Below are 17238 nucleotides of genomic sequence, written 5' to 3' on the forward strand. Positions count from 1 at the left end.
GTATCTATTCACATGCCGATCCTCTCACATCGTCCAATTGTACACTTGAACACGAGTGAAGTACCCAAGATGGCAGAAGATGGAGTTGGTAATCTGATTGATTCGTCGTAATGCTTCGCTTCCACAAAAGATCGCTAAACCGCTGCAATTACATACCAACATAAACCCACAATGCGCTCGCTAATGCGAACGATGACCGAGCCGCGATCGCCATGAATGCATCCATGCCGTACTATAAACTCTTCGCTAACCCACACTCTACCTCATGATTACCGCCGGTAGTCCAGTCTGCGCCGACTGTTGTCATCCTCTATCACAATCTTTGTCTCTCGCCTGTAGCTGTCCCGACTCGCTCTGGCATCTTGACTGCCACTGCCAACTCTGCTATGACTTCGTCTAGACCCTGGCGGCGCGTCGACATAACGGTACGTCTCGTACTCCTCCCTTGGCCTCGAGTAGCCTCGCTCTCGTCGGATCTCTCGCTCACGCTCATGTACACTATATTCGCTTGCAGGCGGGGCTACTGATGTTGCTTTCGTTCGCGACGACTTGTGCGTGCGGTGCGAGGTCGCTCTAGAACGCACATCTTCGCTCACGCTGCTGGAGCTACTCGAAGACGTCTCGTCGGCGTCTTCGACCTCAACGTAGTGAGAGCGGGGTGCGCGGACTGACGTGGCGCGAGAAGTACCCCTAGATCTGACCGTCCCCACATGCGTTGAGGGAGCGACTGTCGATGTAGCGGGTGGCGGATGCGTTGAAGGAGCTCGCTCTGAGCGCGGTGGAGGGGGAGCGTAGTTGGCGGGTCGGCGCTCCTCTACGTAATGTCTTTCGTACATCCGTGGCGGAGGCTCCTCGTAGCGTTGCACTCTTGTAACTCGCTTCACCCTTGCCGGCACCGAATAGTCTTCCTCTTCTTTGACTTTGATCAAGCACATCTTGTTTGGACTCCCCTCTGCGCAGTGGAATGTATGTTCGCTGTGAGATGCAATGCAATAATATATGAATATCGGGTGCCCGTACGCGAAGTGGAACTTGGACCTATGAAGAGGATTGCCAACTTACCAAGCCTATATCAGTTTCGATGTACAACCTCCATTACGTGCCTTGGTCTTGTACGATGATGGAATGGCTGGCCGCATGCATATGCTAGCGCATGGACCAAGGCTATGCTTGGGCACCAATCGCACCTAGGCCGCACCATAACTTCCCCTCGCAGATGGTTTCAAGGTGTTCTTCGTGGTTGATATATAACGTTGGTAAGAGTCAAGCAGTGAAGAGATAGCCTCGGAGCTGCGGAGAAGGTCGGTTGTGGTGAGGGTCTGCAGGTTGCAGGGCGATGGTCGTAGAGTAAGGCAGTAACCTTCTTGAAGCGACACGAGACTCTGTGAGCTCTCATTATGGAGATGAGACTGGACCGAATACGTTGACACAATACAAAGGCGACATGAGCGGCCGCTCCACTCCATTGAGCAGCCATGCAAGCCAACGAGCAACAAGCAATCATGCGAGCCAACGAGCATCTCGCAACCTTTCCCAGATCCGCAGAGTCCAGGTCAATGGCAGCGGTGACAACGCTCTCACTTCGTTGCGGGCGACGCAGATTGTTGCTTCAAAGCCAGTGTTACCAGCCGAACTCATAGCAACGATCCTGGACTACCTGCCCGTACCTGATTTGCTACACTTCGCCCAAGTGTCTCGCAGGCTGCAGGAAATGGTGTACGATGATTCGCGATGGGTACAAAAGCTCAAGCAGATGGGTCTCTGGAACGAGAACGAAGCTCGCCAGCGCTTCGAAGAGGCTATGAAGCGAAAGGCGGAGGCACAGAGAGCAAGGGAAGTTGAGGAGGCGAGGCGAACTGGTGCCAATCTACCCGGCAGCATAAATGGCACAGCTGGTGGAGGTCCAAGGAGACACGCTGGTAGTGTTACGATTTTCGACGCGGGACTCGAAGAGGATAGGTATCGACAATCACTCGAGAAGGCTCAGAGTCCGACGTTGACGCGCAAGCGAACGATTGCGGACGGTTTTGACGACCTAACGATCTCACTGAATCCGCAACTAAATGCGAGCACATGGAATCCAAACACTGCATTGACCGTGTTCGCTACCTTTCGTTCCGTCCGCGGCCGCGCGAGGCAAGAGTTCAGCAAGATATACGGCGCGCTTGGGCCTTTATATTCGGATCTTACACGAGTCAAGTCGCATTCAGACGCAATCATATTCCGTACCTACCGTGATCCGGAGCAGCAAGCACAAATCTTATCCAACCTCAAGCGTTTCGCTCAGGGTGATGTCGCTCAAGGGTGGCACCAGCGGGAGCAAAGGCTCGACAGCATGATTGCTGTTTTCGAAAATGCGGTCCTTCGTGAGTTCGAGCAAGGCTATGCGGCTGGTGACATAGACGACAGAATGCACCGCTATGCGCACGTTCTGGTGACGATGAACGGCGGCATGGCCGGAGTCGACGCTTTCATCTCAAATCATCCCATCATGGCACACAATGTGCGAGCTGGGAATCCGCTGGACTGTTTGGAGTCGGTAGCGCCGGGCCACGTCGATCTGAATGCGTCACAAACTTTCTTCGAGCGGCTTGCAGGAATGATGGTAGAGCAAGCAGCCATCATTGACCGGGTCTTCCCGCCGTCTGTGGACGTGCTTACACCTTTCCTGTCACGCTTGTGTGAAGACATCGTTGCAGATTACCTCACCGCTCTCTTCGATGAAGCACATGTTCATGGCGTCGAAACATACGTCAAAGCAGTTTCGGGCACGTTCGAGCAAGCTTTACGCTTCGTAGCCTCTCTGCAGCCTACCGAGGCCTCGCCCTCAGATTTCAGAGACGCCGCGAAGACAACCGTGACACGTTGTTACGAAAAGCATATCGATCTCTACCTTGCCGAAGAGCTCGCCGTCTTCCGGTCCAAGTCGGAGGCAGATGTCAGACAGTGGGAGAGGGAGCAGTCAGAGCAGGAAGCATCGAGCGACGCGTTCTTCATGTCAAACATCAACCGACAGGCAGCCAAGCGAGACTTCCTGTCGTCATTCAGGAAGGTGATCATGATGCCTGTAACCGTCCTGCCAGCGTTCCCGTTGTCGTCGCCTTTTGCGGCCGCCAAGCCAGCACAGAGCATCGCCAATCCAAATGCGCCCGACCTTGACTCCATAGATACTGCTTATTCGAGATCACGAACGCCGACCGTTGCCGACTCGAACACGCCGAACCGCTCTTCAACGCCGGTGCCGGCTGGCGAGGCTCCCACTACCGAGTTGGCCGCAAAAGCAGCAATAATGAACTCCAGACTCGAGGGCATCAAGAGCCTGTTCAGCATTGAAGTCGCGCTCAACATAACCCACTTCGCCAAAGCTTCGCTTGAACGAGCGGCGAACATGGTGCGAATGGGTGGCAAATGGGGCGAGGAAGCTAGAGAGCAATGTGAGACCATCTTCGTAACTCTGCTCTACATCCTGGGCGATCGCCACATCAAGACTGGTTTCGACAAGGCTGTTTCGCATCTCGGTAGCTATAACCCGCGGGATGTCAGAGCCCTGAGATCGAAGGTTGCGAACGGTGATAGTGGTGAGGCGCATGCGGTTGGCGTGGAACCTCTTGTTACGTTTCTGGAGCTGGTTAATGTCGGGGATCTTATTCAGCAGATGGTTGACGTCTTCTACGCTCAAGAGCTGGTAGCGACAAAGCTAAGTGATCGCGACGACTTCCTCGATCCTGCGGTCAAAGAGAAGAAGCGCTTCGAACAGATGCTTGATGAACGCGTCGCAGCAGGTTTGAATGAGGGCATTGACGTGCTTATGGATGAAGTTGAGTATATTTGCGCAAGCACCCAACAAGCCATCGACTTCAATCCTGGCACTGACAAGGCTGAGAAGAATGGTCCTGGTGTCATGGACATCGGGCCCACGACGACGGCAAGACAAGTGGTTGATATGATTAGCAGCCACACTAGCATGCTGGTTGGCAACACGGACAAGAACATGCTCGATGTCTTCATGCAAGAAGTCGGCTTGCGCCTTTTCGGAGCGTTATGCAAGCACTTCAAGCGCCAGCGCATCAGCGTTGACGGCGCGATCAAGCTGATCAGTGACATCAACCACTACAGCGCCTTCGTTGCCACCCTACGGCAGAAACCGTTACTGCCGTACTATCATGCCCTGCGCGAGCTTGGCCAGATATATCTGGTCCACATCGACCCGCCGGCCGCATACTTCAGCGCCAACGCGCAAGGCAAGCGCGCTAGTGTGTTGTCCAACAGAGGCTCCAGTACCGCCGTGCAAGCCAAAGAGTTGGCCACTATCATCGCGGACACGCAGCGGTATCATGGCATCTTTCCGGCGGAAGAGGTCTATGAGTTCGCCGAACGCAGAGCGGATTGGTACCTTGTGAAGCGGGACGTCGAGCGCGCCATGTATGGAGTTGGATGCATTGTAGTGTAGAGAGTATCCAGAGGACCGTGTGGCTTCGCCACATCCGGCTCATGGACTGACGTGCTTCCGTATGAAGTCCTCGATGAAGTAGAAGTAGCCAGATTCGGCAACCGTTGTATTGTGATCACCGTGCGGCAGCTCCTTCCAGACAAGGGTGGGCGATTTGGCCAGCCTGAAAAGCTGTTTCATATGAGCTGGCGGCACAATCTCATCGCGCAAACCGCTGAGGAACAAAATGGGCACATCCGTAATCTGCGGAATCATATCTTCGCTTCTCCAGTACTCATGACACAGCGGTGTGAGATAGCGAGCAGCAGGCATCACACTGGGAATCATTTTGGCTATGCTCAAAAAGGTGTTCTCGAGGATGAGTCCCTTGATGTCGCCGGTGCCCTTGTTCTTGGCCACCAAGTCTATGCTAACAGCGCCTCCAAGGCTCTGCCCGTAGACAACGATCTTGTTGCCTTTCAGGTCGTTGCGTTGGCGCACATAGTCCAGCGCCGTTTGAGCGTCGATAGCAAGCCCCTTCTCGTTAGGAGAGCCTGTCGACAGACCGTAACCCCGGTACTCTACCATAAGTGTAGTACATGACAAATCGTTTGACAACACTTTAGCAATTGGCAAGCGATGGCCCGCATTACCAGCGTTGCCGTGGAAAGAGATGATTGTAACCGCCCGTGCTTTCGCCTGATTACTTGGCTTCACGAGAAATGCACTGATGGTCTCGCCGTCCGGGGTAGGTAGCATGAGCTCCTCGTAGCTCTCAATGCCAAATGCCGGTGGCCGAGGTACCTCTGTGCGTGCGCCTGGGGGCAGATTTCGAGGGTATATGATCTCACTGTCGCCACTCATTAATAAGATAAATTCTTGGAAGGAGATTGGCATACTTCTGATAGTAGTACAAGCCACCGCCAGCGAGAGCTGCAAGGCTGCTGCTCAGGTATAGTGGGTATCTAGCCCATGCCCACAACGAAGCCGCCATCATCAAGGCGAAGAACTACGGCAGTGACAGCGATGCGTCCTACGACATGCTGTCAAGCTGGAGCATTAGACTCCTACTCTTCAGGTGGAAGATCTGGTGCAAAGAGATACGAGTTGCAGTGATAATACCTTCGCTCTGGTTGCGTGTTCCATCGATGAGTGGCGGCCATATCTGAAGTGCGCACTGACCAAGAACGGCTGCCGAAGAAATTCCGGCACATAGCGCGCTAGAACACGAGGCGCGTCTTCCGCTCCCACTGCTTCTGTCCCTCTGCTTCCTGGACCATCCACATTTCTATATCTTCTCTTGCTTCAGCAACCGAAGAGGTATCACCTAGTTTCGCGCATTGAACCGCTTGATCGCAGATAGTGCTTCACAACAGCTTCCATCTGCACACCGGTATCGAGGACAGCAGCATAGTGCGCAATGGCGCTTCTTCAGCAGAAGGCGCTCGCGGACTATGTCGAGCAGCAGGGTAAGTAGGCTTCTATCGGGGCACAGCCGATACGCTGACACCGATAAGCTGCTTTCGAGGACTTTCTACGCAACTTTAAGTCGTCGACATCGGAGACAGAGGCTGCGCTTGACGATCTACATCTTGACGGCGACAGCGAAGAATACGACTTCATGGACGACGTAGGAGACGGCGATGGCACGCGAACACGGACGCGAGCAAGCCGACCAAAGACCAAGTACATGAACATGCTTCAAGATGTTGCAGATCGTGTCAAGTCGCAGGTGTTGATCGATCTGGACGACCTCGAGCTCTACGAGAAGAGCCTTGACGACGATACCGCATTATCGCTAAATCTGGTGTCGTCAATCGTGCGGAACTGCCATCATTATATAGAGGTGCTATCAAGAGCTGTTGACAAGGTCATGCCATCACCCAACACGGAGCCCAACTTTAAGGACGACGTGATAGACATTATCATGACACAACGGTCAAAACGAAACGAGACTGTGCGCCAGCAAATGGAGGGTAACATCGAAGGCGGGCTACCGGAATCGATCTTTCCACCAGAGCTCACGCGGCGGTATACGCTGAACTTCAAGCCCATTACGCCATCCGGATCAAGCAGCGAGAAAGGCAGCAAAGCGCTGGCTGTGCGACAGGTGCGAGGCGAACATCTTGGCCATCTAATCACTGTCCGTGGCATCACAACGAGAGTCTCCGATGTGAAGCCCTCCGTGCAAGTCAACGCTTACTCTTGCGATCGTTGCGGACACGAAATTTTTCAACCTGTAACTACCAGGCAATTTACGCCACTGGTAGAATGTACATCCGACGACTGCATGAAGAACAACGCCAAAGGCCAACTCTTCCTGTCGACAAGAGCTTCGAAATTCTTGCCGTTTCAAGAAGTCAAAATCCAGGAGATGGCTGATCAGGTCCCGGTTGGACATATTCCACGGCAGCTTACAATCCATTGTAATGGAGCACTTGCACGACAGATCAACCCGGGTGATGTTGTGGATATTGCTGGCATCTTCATGCCTACCCCATACACCGGCTTCAAAGCGATTAAAGCTGGGCTGCTCACGGACACTTACCTAGAGGCGCAGTATGTGAACCAGCACAAGAAAGCCTATGATAGCATGATTCTTGCGCCTTCCACTATCCTGCGCATGACGGAGCTAGAGCAGTCGGGGCAGCTGTATGAGTATCTGAGTCGATCAATCGCGCCAGAAATCTTCGGCCATCTGGACGTAAAGAAGGCGCTTTTACTGCAGCTCATTGGTGGCGTATTCAAGGAGATGGGTGATGGCATGCGCATCCGTGGCGATATAAATGTCTGCTTGATGGGCGATCCCGGTGTGGCCAAGTCGCAGTTGCTCAAGTACATCACGAAGGTTGCGCCTCGAGGTGTCTATACTACCGGCCGCGGTAGCAGTGGTGTGGGTCTGACAGCTGCTGTTATGCGCGACCCGGTGACAGATGAGATGGTGCTGGAAGGCGGTGCGCTTGTGCTTGCAGACAACGGCACCTGCTGCATTGATGAGTTTGACAAGATGGACGACAGTGACCGCACTGCAATCCACGAAGTGATGGAGCAGCAGACCATCTCCATCTCCAAGGCCGGAATTACGACGACGCTCAATGCTCGAACGTCAATCCTGGCGGCAGCAAACCCGCTCTATGGCCGATACAACCCTCGAATTTCACCCGTTGAAAATATAAACTTGCCGGCAGCGCTCCTGAGCAGATTTGATATTCTTTTTCTGATCCTCGATACTCCGTCTCGGGAGACGGATGAAGAGCTTGCCAGGCACGTTACCCACGTGCACATCCACAACAAGCATCCTGAACCGCAGGGCGCTGGCCACATATTTAGCCCCAATGAAGTCCGACAATGGGTCGCTCGAGCACGCTCTTTCCGGCCGGTGGTGACAAAGCAAGTCTCAGACTACCTTGTTGGCGCGTACGTCCGGCTGCGCCAGCAGCAAAAGCGCGACGAAGCCGGCAAGAAGACCTTCACGTATACGTCTCCGCGAACCCTGCTCGGCATTCTACGTATCTCGCAAGCTCTGGCAAGATTGCGCTTTGCGGATGAAGTGATCACCGATGATGTTGATGAGGCCTTAAGACTCATCGAGGTCAGCAAAGCCAGTTTGTACGACGATAACAGAGACCGCAGAGGTGATCAATCCCCCAGCACCAAGATCTTCAACCTCATCCGAGGTATGCGCGACAGCGGTGCCGCTGCGACTGGCGAAGGCCGCGGTGAGCTAGACATGCGCAGGGTAAGGGAGCGAGTTCTGGCGAAAGGATTCACGGTGCAGCAACTGGAAGCTTGTTTGGATGAGTATGCGGATCTTGATGTAAGCCTCGTAGCCAGCGAATCCACCCATGAACACTTGATGCTGATTGTCTTTAATAGATCTGGCAAACGGCTGGAGAAGGTACTCGCTTGGTTTTCATTGAAGCCGGTGATGAAGACCAAGACATGGGGGACGAGGACTTCTGATGATGATTGCGCATGCACACTTTGCGTCGTTATCGGAGCACGAGTTGCGCTACCGGAAATCGTTCTGAGTCTGCCCAGCCGCTTGGAAGAAGAGGGCAGATGTCTGTCAAAATAAAGTGGCTTGATCCTTCGTCATCCGGTATTCCTGTGCCGGGTGTAGTCATGCTACGAGGAGCACTAATGCTGAGTTGTGGACGTTCACAGTAAATGCTCATCTGAATAAAGAGGATTAAGCGCAGAGTGATCTCATGGTGCAGATCTAACCCTGTTCCTGACTTGGCGCTCGCCGGCGCCGCCTCTTGCGCGATTGGGTACCGACGGGTTCGCCTTCACCGACCTCTGTCTCCTCCTCACTTGCTTCTGCTTTTGAGATACCGACTAACAATTTGCAACGTTTACCGGTCCATGAGGTCAATGGTTGCGATGGCATGGCTTGGCCGATACTGTAGTGGGACTGGTCCTGTTATCGTCGCTCCATGGTGGTACTAGCAGTCTTACCACGACAGCACTCTATTGTTCCTCGACGAGACAACGCCTAAACTGCACCTTGACGGCACTGGACGAGTTCCCGCGGTGGAATCGCCTCAGCTACTCGGATTATATGGTATACGAGTGTAACTCTGTTGACCGACGCGTCTCATCTTCCAACTGTGGGCGGCCTTGGAGGCTATGCAATGCAGCCAAAGAACGTGCTTTGTTCGTGCCCGTCTACTGTAGCACAATCTGCCTCACAATCATAAGGCTGGCCACTATCTCTGAGCCGCAACGGCCGTAAATCCTTCGGCAGCGCTAGAGCTGACCGGACTGGAGCTCACTCTTCGGCGTCGGCGGTTAGTGTACGGTCACGTCCGCAGTCTTATGTCTGTTCCCATCACAGATCTTCATCATCATGGCTAACAAATACTGTGAGCTTGAAGAATAGGTGCCACAACGGGACGGGACAAGTGCAACGCATCCACTCCTGCATTAGGTCTGCTGTCGGTCTTTTCCTGATTCCACAGTTACGGCGTATGCTACTGGACACTACTATCTCGCTTTCTTCTCCTGCCTTCTACAAGATGCTTCCAACAGCCTTCCGATGGGCTGAAACGTCATGCGAAGGCGCCGGGCATGTTCTGCTTGGGTTATACTTACTGAGTAGCATATACCTCTTCCACCTCAGCTTCCCTCAGCTCCCTGTTGGTTCGCGCAGCTTGACCACGCCAAGAAACCAGTCACTGTTTCCATAGACCTTAGCACTAAACGGGCAGGCTCTTCATGCGTAACATTAGGAGGTACCAACACGTGCGAACCATATACTCTCGCTGCATTCTCCACTGCTGTGGCTCAACCAGACGAAACTTACTCACCTTTATCGCCTCGACAGTCGCATCAACCATAGTATCAATGCAGCGACCGACTACTGCTCATCGATGTGGCCCATGTAACGCCCGAGAGGCTGCCAGTCAATGAGGCTGTCACGCCGAGTTTCAGATTCAGCGAGCAAGGCCTGGCGCACAATACCGATGTCGCAAGCGGATTCATGCTCGACACCTTCGGCGACATCACCAGCCGACGACTGGATCTCTGTCAGGAATCCCAGCGAGCGAAGGCGCATCCAGAATCGTATCGCTCAGCGCAAATATCGTAGGACGTCTCTGCGTTGTTGGGTGCATGGGCTCGCTGACCGTCAGACAGGCGAGAAGGCTCGCTTCGAGCGAGAGACTGCCGAGCGCGACGCGGAAAACGAACGTCGATGTGGTGGCGCATACACTACACCAGACCCAGACGACATAGATGCAGGCGATGTAGCAGGTTTGCCGTGGGGAGGCATTCCGCTCCGGCATGTGGTATCGGCAGGCAAAGCGAAGGAGCAGAGCTCGCGAGAGACTTCGCTTCATGCAGCAATATCGCAGACAAGGTCCAGCTCACGGTAAGCCATCGGTGGCTTATGTTGTCAGGTACGGCACCCGCTTCCAAATATGAGGCTGACTGGAGCTACAGGCTAGGCCTACACCTCCTCGATCAATACGCGAGAGGAAGCCCTGCTTGGACGGCATGGCGGCACCTCGTGCCGTTTGCGCATAGCCAGCAACTACTGCAGCCTCCGACGTCAACACCATTCCGAGATTGCACGCCCCAAGAAAGGCTAAGGAACGACGGGTGACGCCTGAGACGGTATGACCGCTGGCCGTTCCTCGACCATGACGCTACGGTGAAGCCATGGCGAGCTGTTCAGAAGTTCTAACAGTGCCGGCGATCGCAGAGACTACAGGGACTGACCTTGGAAACAGTCGTTGAGTTGGTGAGGTGTTGATTTCGCATTGCGAAGTTGGGCATCAATCGTGCCACATTGACTTCATGTGCTTTACCCGCAGTATCACAAACCCACCGTGACTGCTGTGATTAGGGTGCCTCGAGGAAGACGGAGTATGGGAGGCTTTTTTGACAGGCCAACGTTACACAAAATCGCAGCATAGCCGGTATCATCGCTCTGAACTTGGCAGAACTGCGCATCCACATACAGATGTGATTGTGTTGGTGATCGAGCAGTTTGACCAACCAGCGTTGCTAGAATAAGCCCCACAGCCACCCGGCTGTTCGCGGAGATGCGGCGTGCGCGTCGGCTTCGGTCAACCGTTTGCAGACCTCGCTCGAGTGCCGGCATCCACACAAGCAGCCTTGGCCATGATCCTGGGTTGCAACTTGTTCATACTGAACAGGTCAGACGGGCCCGACAGTATCCTAGCCAACATTATGGCTTGGAAGGTGGTTGCCGATTGCGCCACAAACCCTGATCGAACGCCCTCTCTCCTCGTGGGAACCATCTCCGCCGGAATGTGACTCGATGGTTGTACGAGCTTGCAGCCTTAGTTGATTGACTGCAGGTTTCGACGGTCATCTGACTGGCTTGACTAGCTTGGTGTCCAGACGATAGGCTGAAAAGTTCTGGTCTTTGCGCGAACTCGCCAGCTCGTAACATTGCGCCCGAGCATGAAGTGCGAGATGTTGGTGACAGTGGAACACTCGGCGAATATCCGATCCAGGCGAAGTCCACAAAATGTCTGTGGATGTTGCCTTCCGCGGGCAGATGATGGACTCCACGTCCGCCCACTCCTCCTGCTTTGAGACGAGGAAGCTCTGGAGACCAACAACATCCACGCCGCATACGTGCTTGCTGTATCTGAGTCTGGCACCACGATTATGAGCCACTGATGCTCAGCAGGGATGGTCTGATGGCAGCTCCCTGTGAACCGGCAGACTACGATCACCCATCCCCACCGCAACATCTCCACACATCCTGTGCCCGGAGCGCCTATTCAAATGGTCTCGATGAAAATTTCACTCGATGAGAACATGCGTTTGTTGTGTTTACCGTTCTGCCGGTAACGGCAGGAGCATCGACCCTCTTTCCTTTCCCTTGTTACTCCGGTAAGTGCTGATTGGGCTCCTCTATTGATGCAGCGATATTCTTCCCGCAACGAAGGCATAATGATGACTGCCGGCATGGAGTATAAAGATGTTCATGTGGTACAACATTCCCATCCTGTAGCTCAAACTCTCCGCTCAACCGGCAGTCGTTGACCCCAACAGCCTTTCCGCTCATGCCAAGGTTCACTTCACCTTCTTCCGAGCTAGGGAGGCTTGACCTCCGCGACCGAGACCGTACTATGCCGCCGGAAACCCGCTCTCAAAGGGCTGAAAGGATTCGACAAGAACAAGACAGTCGGAACACCAGAGCTTCGCAGCGTGTATCACGACAGGCGGCTGGAGCGGGTCCCTCGCGAACTACGACAGGCTCCCATCAATCTCCGACGGTGAGGTCTCCGTGGCAGCAAGCTAGAATGTTAGGCTCTGCAACGACACAAGCCGCTCGAATGGCATCAAGCAGTGCCGTTGCTGATGATGGCGAACCTAGGGGCGATGAAAGTGATGGAGACGACGGCAGCAGCAGCGAAGGCGATGACGGCGGCGATGGCGGCGATGCAGAGAATGCGGCTGTAGTGCACAGGGCTCGACAATATGTTGGCCTCTTAATGACGGTATTCGATCCTTGTGCGCGTCTTACCCCGGAGGAGTTTGCGCAGGTTAATGCGCAGTCGTCGGCGTCAAGGTTTGCGCTTTTGCTGATACGAAGCAGGACTATTGCTGACAACTGTAATAGCCAGGCCACACGAAGGCTTGCTGCGGCTATCGTTCAGCTAATCGGTCCTAATGGTGACAGGCTCGCTCAATTCCAGAACACTGTCAATATACCCGTTGGTCGAGGCTGGTGGGCCGGTCGGCTGGCTGACCACATGCGGAATCGTTTACATGACATCTTTGCAGCGCTCGCACGGCATGTTCAGGATCAGACACAAGGTGTCGGCGTCATCACCACGATCGATAAAGTGAGAGATCTTTTCGGGCGTATTGACGGCATTCTCCGGCGCCAGCTCAACTCCATGGCAGTAGAAGACCGTGAGCCTTATGTCGGGATTCTCGTCGATGCCCTATGGCACATTACTGCCAGACCTGATGACATCTATCCTCGAGACAGCGGACCCATTTTCGTCGGTGAAGCGATCCGATCAGAGCGCAACTTGCTGTCTTGCTTCCTGTCACCATACTCACAACCGATCAGTTGCATCAACATCTTGTCTCATATAAGCGTACAACTTCTGGAGCCACATAGGGCGACTATCGTGAGAAGCTGTAGGCAGATGAGGCAAACGCTTGCGAGCGACCGAAGTCTTGACCAAAGAGTTCAGCAGGCTATTCACACTCTCGAACGACGTAAGTTGTTTTCATGCCTCCTATGCGCCAGCGACGAGGCTCACAGACCACAGGTGCCAACGGACACGCCGATTAGCGATAAGGTCGCATAGAGTCGCTTTCATTGGAAGATATGGTTCCCTTAATGTCCGGAGCTGCAAACACGCCTTCGGTCAAATGTCGCCTGCCCTTCGCAGGAGGCCTGCGGTCCATTGATTCTTTGGCAGTCGAAAACGCATCCCTGGCGATTTTCTAGTTTATAGGCAATGCAGGGCGGTTATGAATAGGAGGTGAAACGTTGGCAAGCTTTCGCACGCAGGACGTAGCACTCGGCAGCAAGGCATTTAGAGCACTCATGTGGCCAGCGGCCTCTTAAAGTGACCTTGCATCCAGCAACGGTACATCTTCAGCTTCCGCTGCCGATTGACCAGCATTCGCCTGTCCACTGCCAGGTCCAAAACCTCAAAGCCAGCCTGTTTCGGGATGCTTCCATCCTCATTCAGAACACCCGACTGCTCAGACCAGATGTCTCGCAGCTCCTCTTCTTCGAAGAAGTACACCCTCGTACCGTCTCCGCGAACGTAGAAATTTTCCTCTAGAAAGCGACCCTTCTTAAACCGCACTTGGGCCAGATCGCCACGACCGTAGTCCCGGAACAGCACTTCACCGCCTGGTCTGAGAAGCGAAAAGACGTTGAGCACGGCTTGACGCCACTGAGAAGGAGATAGAGCGGAGAAGATGAAAATCATAAGCACTACATCCACCGAGCCAGGGGTCAGTCCGGGCGGTAACTGCTCACTTGCGACGTCCCAGACATCCGCGTGTAAGACCTGATTGCCTTGATTGATGTAAGTGGGCTGTGCTCGAATAATGTCGATCGCTTTACTGCTATAGTCACAGGCATGCAATCTCAACCGCGGATTCCTATTCATAGCTAGGATAGGAAATGCAGTATTACCAGCGCCGGCGCCAATCTCAAGTACAGTGGCCGGACCGTGGTTCTCTTGGGTGATGTGACCAAGCACGGGAAACTCCTGCACGAGCCATTTGCGGTCCTTGAAGAAATTGGCTTGATTGTTGGAGTAGAAACGGTCCCACCATTTCTCTGGCTTGTCGTTGAAGCGCTGCTTGTCAAAGTCGCTGACCTGATGCTCTCGTTGAAACAAGGTTTGTTGCTCTATAAAGTCGTGATATTGAGGATCCACTTCGACGTGGTCCCAAGCATTGTGTGCGAAGATATCGTCGCCTTCTTCCAAATAACGAGTGCCGAATTGAAAAGGATCGCTACGCTTTTGCGGATTGTCTGCAGTCATCTCTCTTTGTGCAGGCTTTCGCAAAGGTTCGTACGCTGCTGGTACGCCATAAGCGTCTTCTTCTCCAGAGGGTGGCGTTGTGGGTGGTATAGCTGAGACGGTCACGTAAGATCGCAAATGCTCCATACCCTTGGTGAGTTGCTGACGAGGTTGCTTCCTCCGGGCTCCCGTTTCGGCCTCCATACTGTCTGCTATGGAAAATCCCACTACTTCGTAAATCCCGTATGATGCACATCGGATTTCGAGCCTAACACTCGTGCCTGCCGATCTGAATTGTAGAAGACGAGCCGAGCCGATGTCTGGCAGATTGTGGAGCACGCTAGCGAAAGCTTCTAGAGAATACAAGATGTCATACCCAAAGACTCTTCGGCATTAGACCGAGCTGCTACCCTCCCAGCCCTGGAGTCTCCGCACCACGACGACAGGAAGTGTTCAGGTAATCCTACCACTGGTAACGCTGCTGTAACTGCTCAAAAGGACCTCAGCATCAGCTATGCAGGTCTTGCGCCCACTCTCCGCGACATTGTCCGCCCCGCCAGTCACGTCAGCATTGCAACGCAGCCAAAGGTCCGCTGCCGCAGCTCTCACCTTCCAAGCTCATAGGCGACAGCGGCGCACTTTTGTATCCAACCCTTTCAGCGCACCGCAAACCCTTACCGCATCACGCACCCTCCAGTATCCCAGCAGTCTCATCTATGAGGTGATCTCAGACGTTGGCAGCTACAGCACATTCCTCCCATACTGTCAAGAGTCCGTCGTGACGAAACAGTCGCAACCAGCCTCAGACGGAAAGCAATACCCTGAAGAAGCGAAGCTAGTAATAGGGTTCAATGACAGCGTGAGCGAGACCTTCACAAGCAGAGTCTACTGCGTGCCAGGGCTTTCGGTAGAGGCGGTAAGCGGGGAGACCAACACGACATTGTCGCGAAGTGCTACACAACATCACTCGCAAAGACCTTCCCCGGACACGGACCCAAGCAGGAAAGCAACGGTACTACGACACCTTTTGACCAGATGGACGTTGAGAGAGTATCCATACAAGCCACCTCCCACTAGCGCGACACATCCCGGCACGTCGCACAAGAACCACGATGAGACTAGTGAGCTCCCCGCGCAACCGAAGACAGAGGTCAACCTGCATATAGAGTTCCAATTCGCGAACCCGGTCTATGCGGCCTTGAGCTCGGCCGCAGCGCCAAGGGTAGCGGAAAAGATGATTGAGGCGTTTGAGCGAAGAGTCAAAAGCGTCATTGAGGGCCCTGCGAGCGTGAAGGGTGCCAGTGCAAATAGGGAAGGTATAGTCAACATGAAAGTGTAGGCTTCAGGCCTGCCGTGGCCGATGCAAGAATCAGACCAGTTCAGCACAATGAAGTCTTGGAGGAGTTGATTAATGGCGCTTGAGCTACTGTATATAAACTCGCATGAAGCGTGTCGCCACGTATTGAGCATGACAGTGATTAATGGCGCCTTCGCTCATCAGACCGTGCCTTCCCCTTACTAATGTGATGCCACAATAGCGCCGTATCGATCATTCGTCGTCACCTAGGTCTACTGTCCATTCTGGAGCTTCTCATTTTGTCTTTCTGATGTCTCGGCTGTCTAGTTGTTTTGTTGGCTGTTCAATATCCGTAGGATGCTGAGGAAGAGGTTGATCACGTCCAGATACAAGCTGATTGCGGCTGCGATCTCCTCCTCAACATGGTAGTGACGCATCACGAGTTGTGTATCCACCAAGATGTAGCCGGAGAAGATCAATGAAGCCACGATGCCGTAACCAAGCTCCACTCCAGAGGAGTACGGGAAGAAAGCAGCCATAAAACCAAAGATAACCAGAAGCCAAAGCGCGCTAAACAAATATGGCATCCAACTCGTGAAGTCGTACTTGCTTTGGCAAGCGAAGATTGTGAGCGCAACGAAGATGCCAAGGGTGAAAATGAGCGCTTGCAGGACGATGCGCGAGTCATAGAAGCTGGTAATAACGGAGATGCTGTACGCTTCGAGGCCGGTGAAGACGCCGAGGAAGGCAAGATTCATGGGATACGACTTGCGCTATAACAGAAAAGTGTCAGTCAAGGAGTTCCGATGCATCGCCGAGCGATACGTGTGTGCTGCAAGCTTACCTTCCAGAACGTCAAGAGCATGAAGCCGATAGCGCCGAAAAGGCTGACCCACATCATCCATTGATTTGTCTGTATCCAGTTCTTGTACGGCGTGCTGAAGAAAGATACGGCGCTGAGTGCGGTTGTAAGAAGCAGCTGGACGGTCAAGATAGCGTAGACCTTGCGAATGAACTGCATGCGGATCGGAAGTGTAGCCTCTGCGACGCTGCCGCCGAACTTGAAGTCATCTGGGATATTGTCGTCTTCTGTGCGCGAGGCGCCGACGACAGGTTCTGCTTGGTAGGAAGGCGGTGCTTGGGAGTAGGAATGGGAGGGCTCGTCTTCGAACGATTCGCGGTTAACCGGCTGGTACTTCGTATTGGCAGCCATGTCGCTAGTGTTTGAGTGTCGGCGTATCGAGAAGCACTTATGGTCAATGGCGGTATGATGGCGAAACGGCGAAGGGTGTTTGTAGGTTGGACAGTGGAAGGCAACAGAACAAGGCTGATGACGCTCGGCTTTGTTCACATGACCGAGGATCCACGTCACGTGTCGTCGCGTGGCGGTTTCGGCTTATCGATCCGACTGCGATCTAGCGTGTCAAGAACGACGTGGTCATCGTTGCCTTCAACGGAGAGCGCCACACCTGCTTGTTTCGAGAATGCGAGAGAAACAAGTTCCTCCAGTAGTCCTGTCCTGG

At 53.7% G+C, this 17238-nt stretch overlaps 9 protein-coding genes across 9 annotated transcripts; 5 read left to right on the top strand and 4 right to left on the bottom strand.

Moving 5' to 3' along the window:
* Window positions 1–34: 34 nt before the first annotated feature.
* Window positions 35–1244, bottom strand: BAUCODRAFT_326863 (uncharacterized protein). The gene is made up of 2 exons (XM_007683545.1): window positions 1063–1244; window positions 35–952 (listed from the first exon to the last, which is right to left on the bottom strand). Exon 2 carries the CDS (start codon window positions 933–935, stop codon window positions 270–272), a length of 666 nt encoding a protein of 221 aa, XP_007681735.1. The 5' UTR covers window positions 936–952; window positions 1063–1244; the 3' UTR covers window positions 35–269.
* A 200-nt stretch (window positions 1245–1444) lies between these two features.
* On the top strand, window positions 1445–4450 carry BAUCODRAFT_127303 (uncharacterized protein; the record flags this gene model as incomplete). Its single annotated transcript, XM_007683546.1, has 2 exons — window positions 1445–1565; window positions 1620–4450. The coding sequence occupies 2 exons, from the start codon at window positions 1445–1447 to the stop codon at window positions 4448–4450; spliced, it is 2952 nt and encodes a 983-aa protein (XP_007681736.1).
* A 39-nt stretch (window positions 4451–4489) lies between these two features.
* BAUCODRAFT_127304 (uncharacterized protein) lies at window positions 4490–5423 on the bottom strand (the record flags this gene model as incomplete). The annotated part of the gene is made up of 2 exons (XM_007683547.1): window positions 4490–5279; window positions 5329–5423. The coding sequence occupies 2 exons, from the start codon at window positions 5421–5423 to the stop codon at window positions 4490–4492; spliced, it is 885 nt and encodes a 294-aa protein (XP_007681737.1).
* A 426-nt stretch (window positions 5424–5849) lies between these two features.
* BAUCODRAFT_127305 (uncharacterized protein) lies at window positions 5850–8507 on the top strand (the record flags this gene model as incomplete). Its single annotated transcript, XM_007683548.1, has 2 exons — window positions 5850–5898; window positions 5947–8507. The coding sequence occupies 2 exons, from the start codon at window positions 5850–5852 to the stop codon at window positions 8505–8507; spliced, it is 2610 nt and encodes an 869-aa protein (XP_007681738.1).
* Window positions 8508–9556: 1049 nt separating this feature from the next.
* BAUCODRAFT_39575 (uncharacterized protein) lies at window positions 9557–11025 on the top strand. Its single transcript, XM_007683231.1, has 2 exons — window positions 9557–10304; window positions 10376–11025. The coding sequence occupies exons 1-2, from the start codon at window positions 9898–9900 to the stop codon at window positions 10536–10538; spliced, it is 570 nt and encodes a 189-aa protein (XP_007681421.1). The 5' UTR covers window positions 9557–9897; the 3' UTR covers window positions 10539–11025.
* A 733-nt stretch (window positions 11026–11758) lies between these two features.
* Window positions 11759–13359, top strand: BAUCODRAFT_327199 (uncharacterized protein). Its single transcript, XM_007683549.1, has one exon. It carries the CDS (start codon window positions 11977–11979, stop codon window positions 13237–13239), a length of 1263 nt encoding a protein of 420 aa, XP_007681739.1. The 5' UTR covers window positions 11759–11976; the 3' UTR covers window positions 13240–13359.
* Window positions 13360–13479: 120 nt separating this feature from the next.
* On the bottom strand, window positions 13480–14439 carry BAUCODRAFT_79996 (uncharacterized protein; the record flags this gene model as incomplete). The annotated part of the gene is made up of 1 exon (XM_007683299.1): window positions 13480–14439. The coding sequence occupies one exon, from the start codon at window positions 14437–14439 to the stop codon at window positions 13480–13482; it is 960 nt and encodes a 319-aa protein (XP_007681489.1).
* Window positions 14440–14932: 493 nt separating this feature from the next.
* Window positions 14933–15757, top strand: BAUCODRAFT_79936 (uncharacterized protein; the record flags this gene model as incomplete). The annotated part of the gene is made up of 2 exons (XM_007683295.1): window positions 14933–15468; window positions 15541–15757. The coding sequence occupies 2 exons, from the start codon at window positions 14933–14935 to the stop codon at window positions 15755–15757; spliced, it is 753 nt and encodes a 250-aa protein (XP_007681485.1).
* Window positions 15758–16038: 281 nt separating this feature from the next.
* BAUCODRAFT_152667 (uncharacterized protein) lies at window positions 16039–16928 on the bottom strand (the record flags this gene model as incomplete). Its single annotated transcript, XM_007683550.1, has 2 exons — window positions 16039–16488; window positions 16560–16928. 2 exons carry the CDS (start codon window positions 16926–16928, stop codon window positions 16039–16041), a joined length of 819 nt encoding a protein of 272 aa, XP_007681740.1.
* Between the last annotated feature and the right edge of the window lie 310 nt (window positions 16929–17238).

Source organism: Baudoinia panamericana (genome assembly GCF_000338955.1).
Source record: "Baudoinia panamericana UAMH 10762 unplaced genomic scaffold BAUCOscaffold_15, whole genome shotgun sequence".
NCBI classification, from domain to species: domain Eukaryota; kingdom Fungi; phylum Ascomycota; class Dothideomycetes; order Mycosphaerellales; family Teratosphaeriaceae; genus Baudoinia; species Baudoinia panamericana.

Bases quoted from the DNA above. Each gene is read 5' to 3' on its own strand.
- BAUCODRAFT_39575 (XM_007683231.1), top strand. From the start codon at position 9,898: ATGTCGCAAGCGGATTCATGCTCGACACCTTCGGCGACATCACCAGCC. The intron at 10,305-10,375 runs GTAAGCCATCGG...CTGGAGCTACAG, and splicing joins CAGACAAGGTCCAGCTCACG to GCTAGGCCTACACCTCCTCG.
- BAUCODRAFT_326863 (XM_007683545.1), bottom strand. From the start codon at position 935: ATGTGCTTGATCAAAGTCAAAGAAGAGGAAGACTATTCGGTGCCGGCA.
- BAUCODRAFT_327199 (XM_007683549.1), top strand. From the start codon at position 11,977: ATGCCAAGGTTCACTTCACCTTCTTCCGAGCTAGGGAGGCTTGACCTC.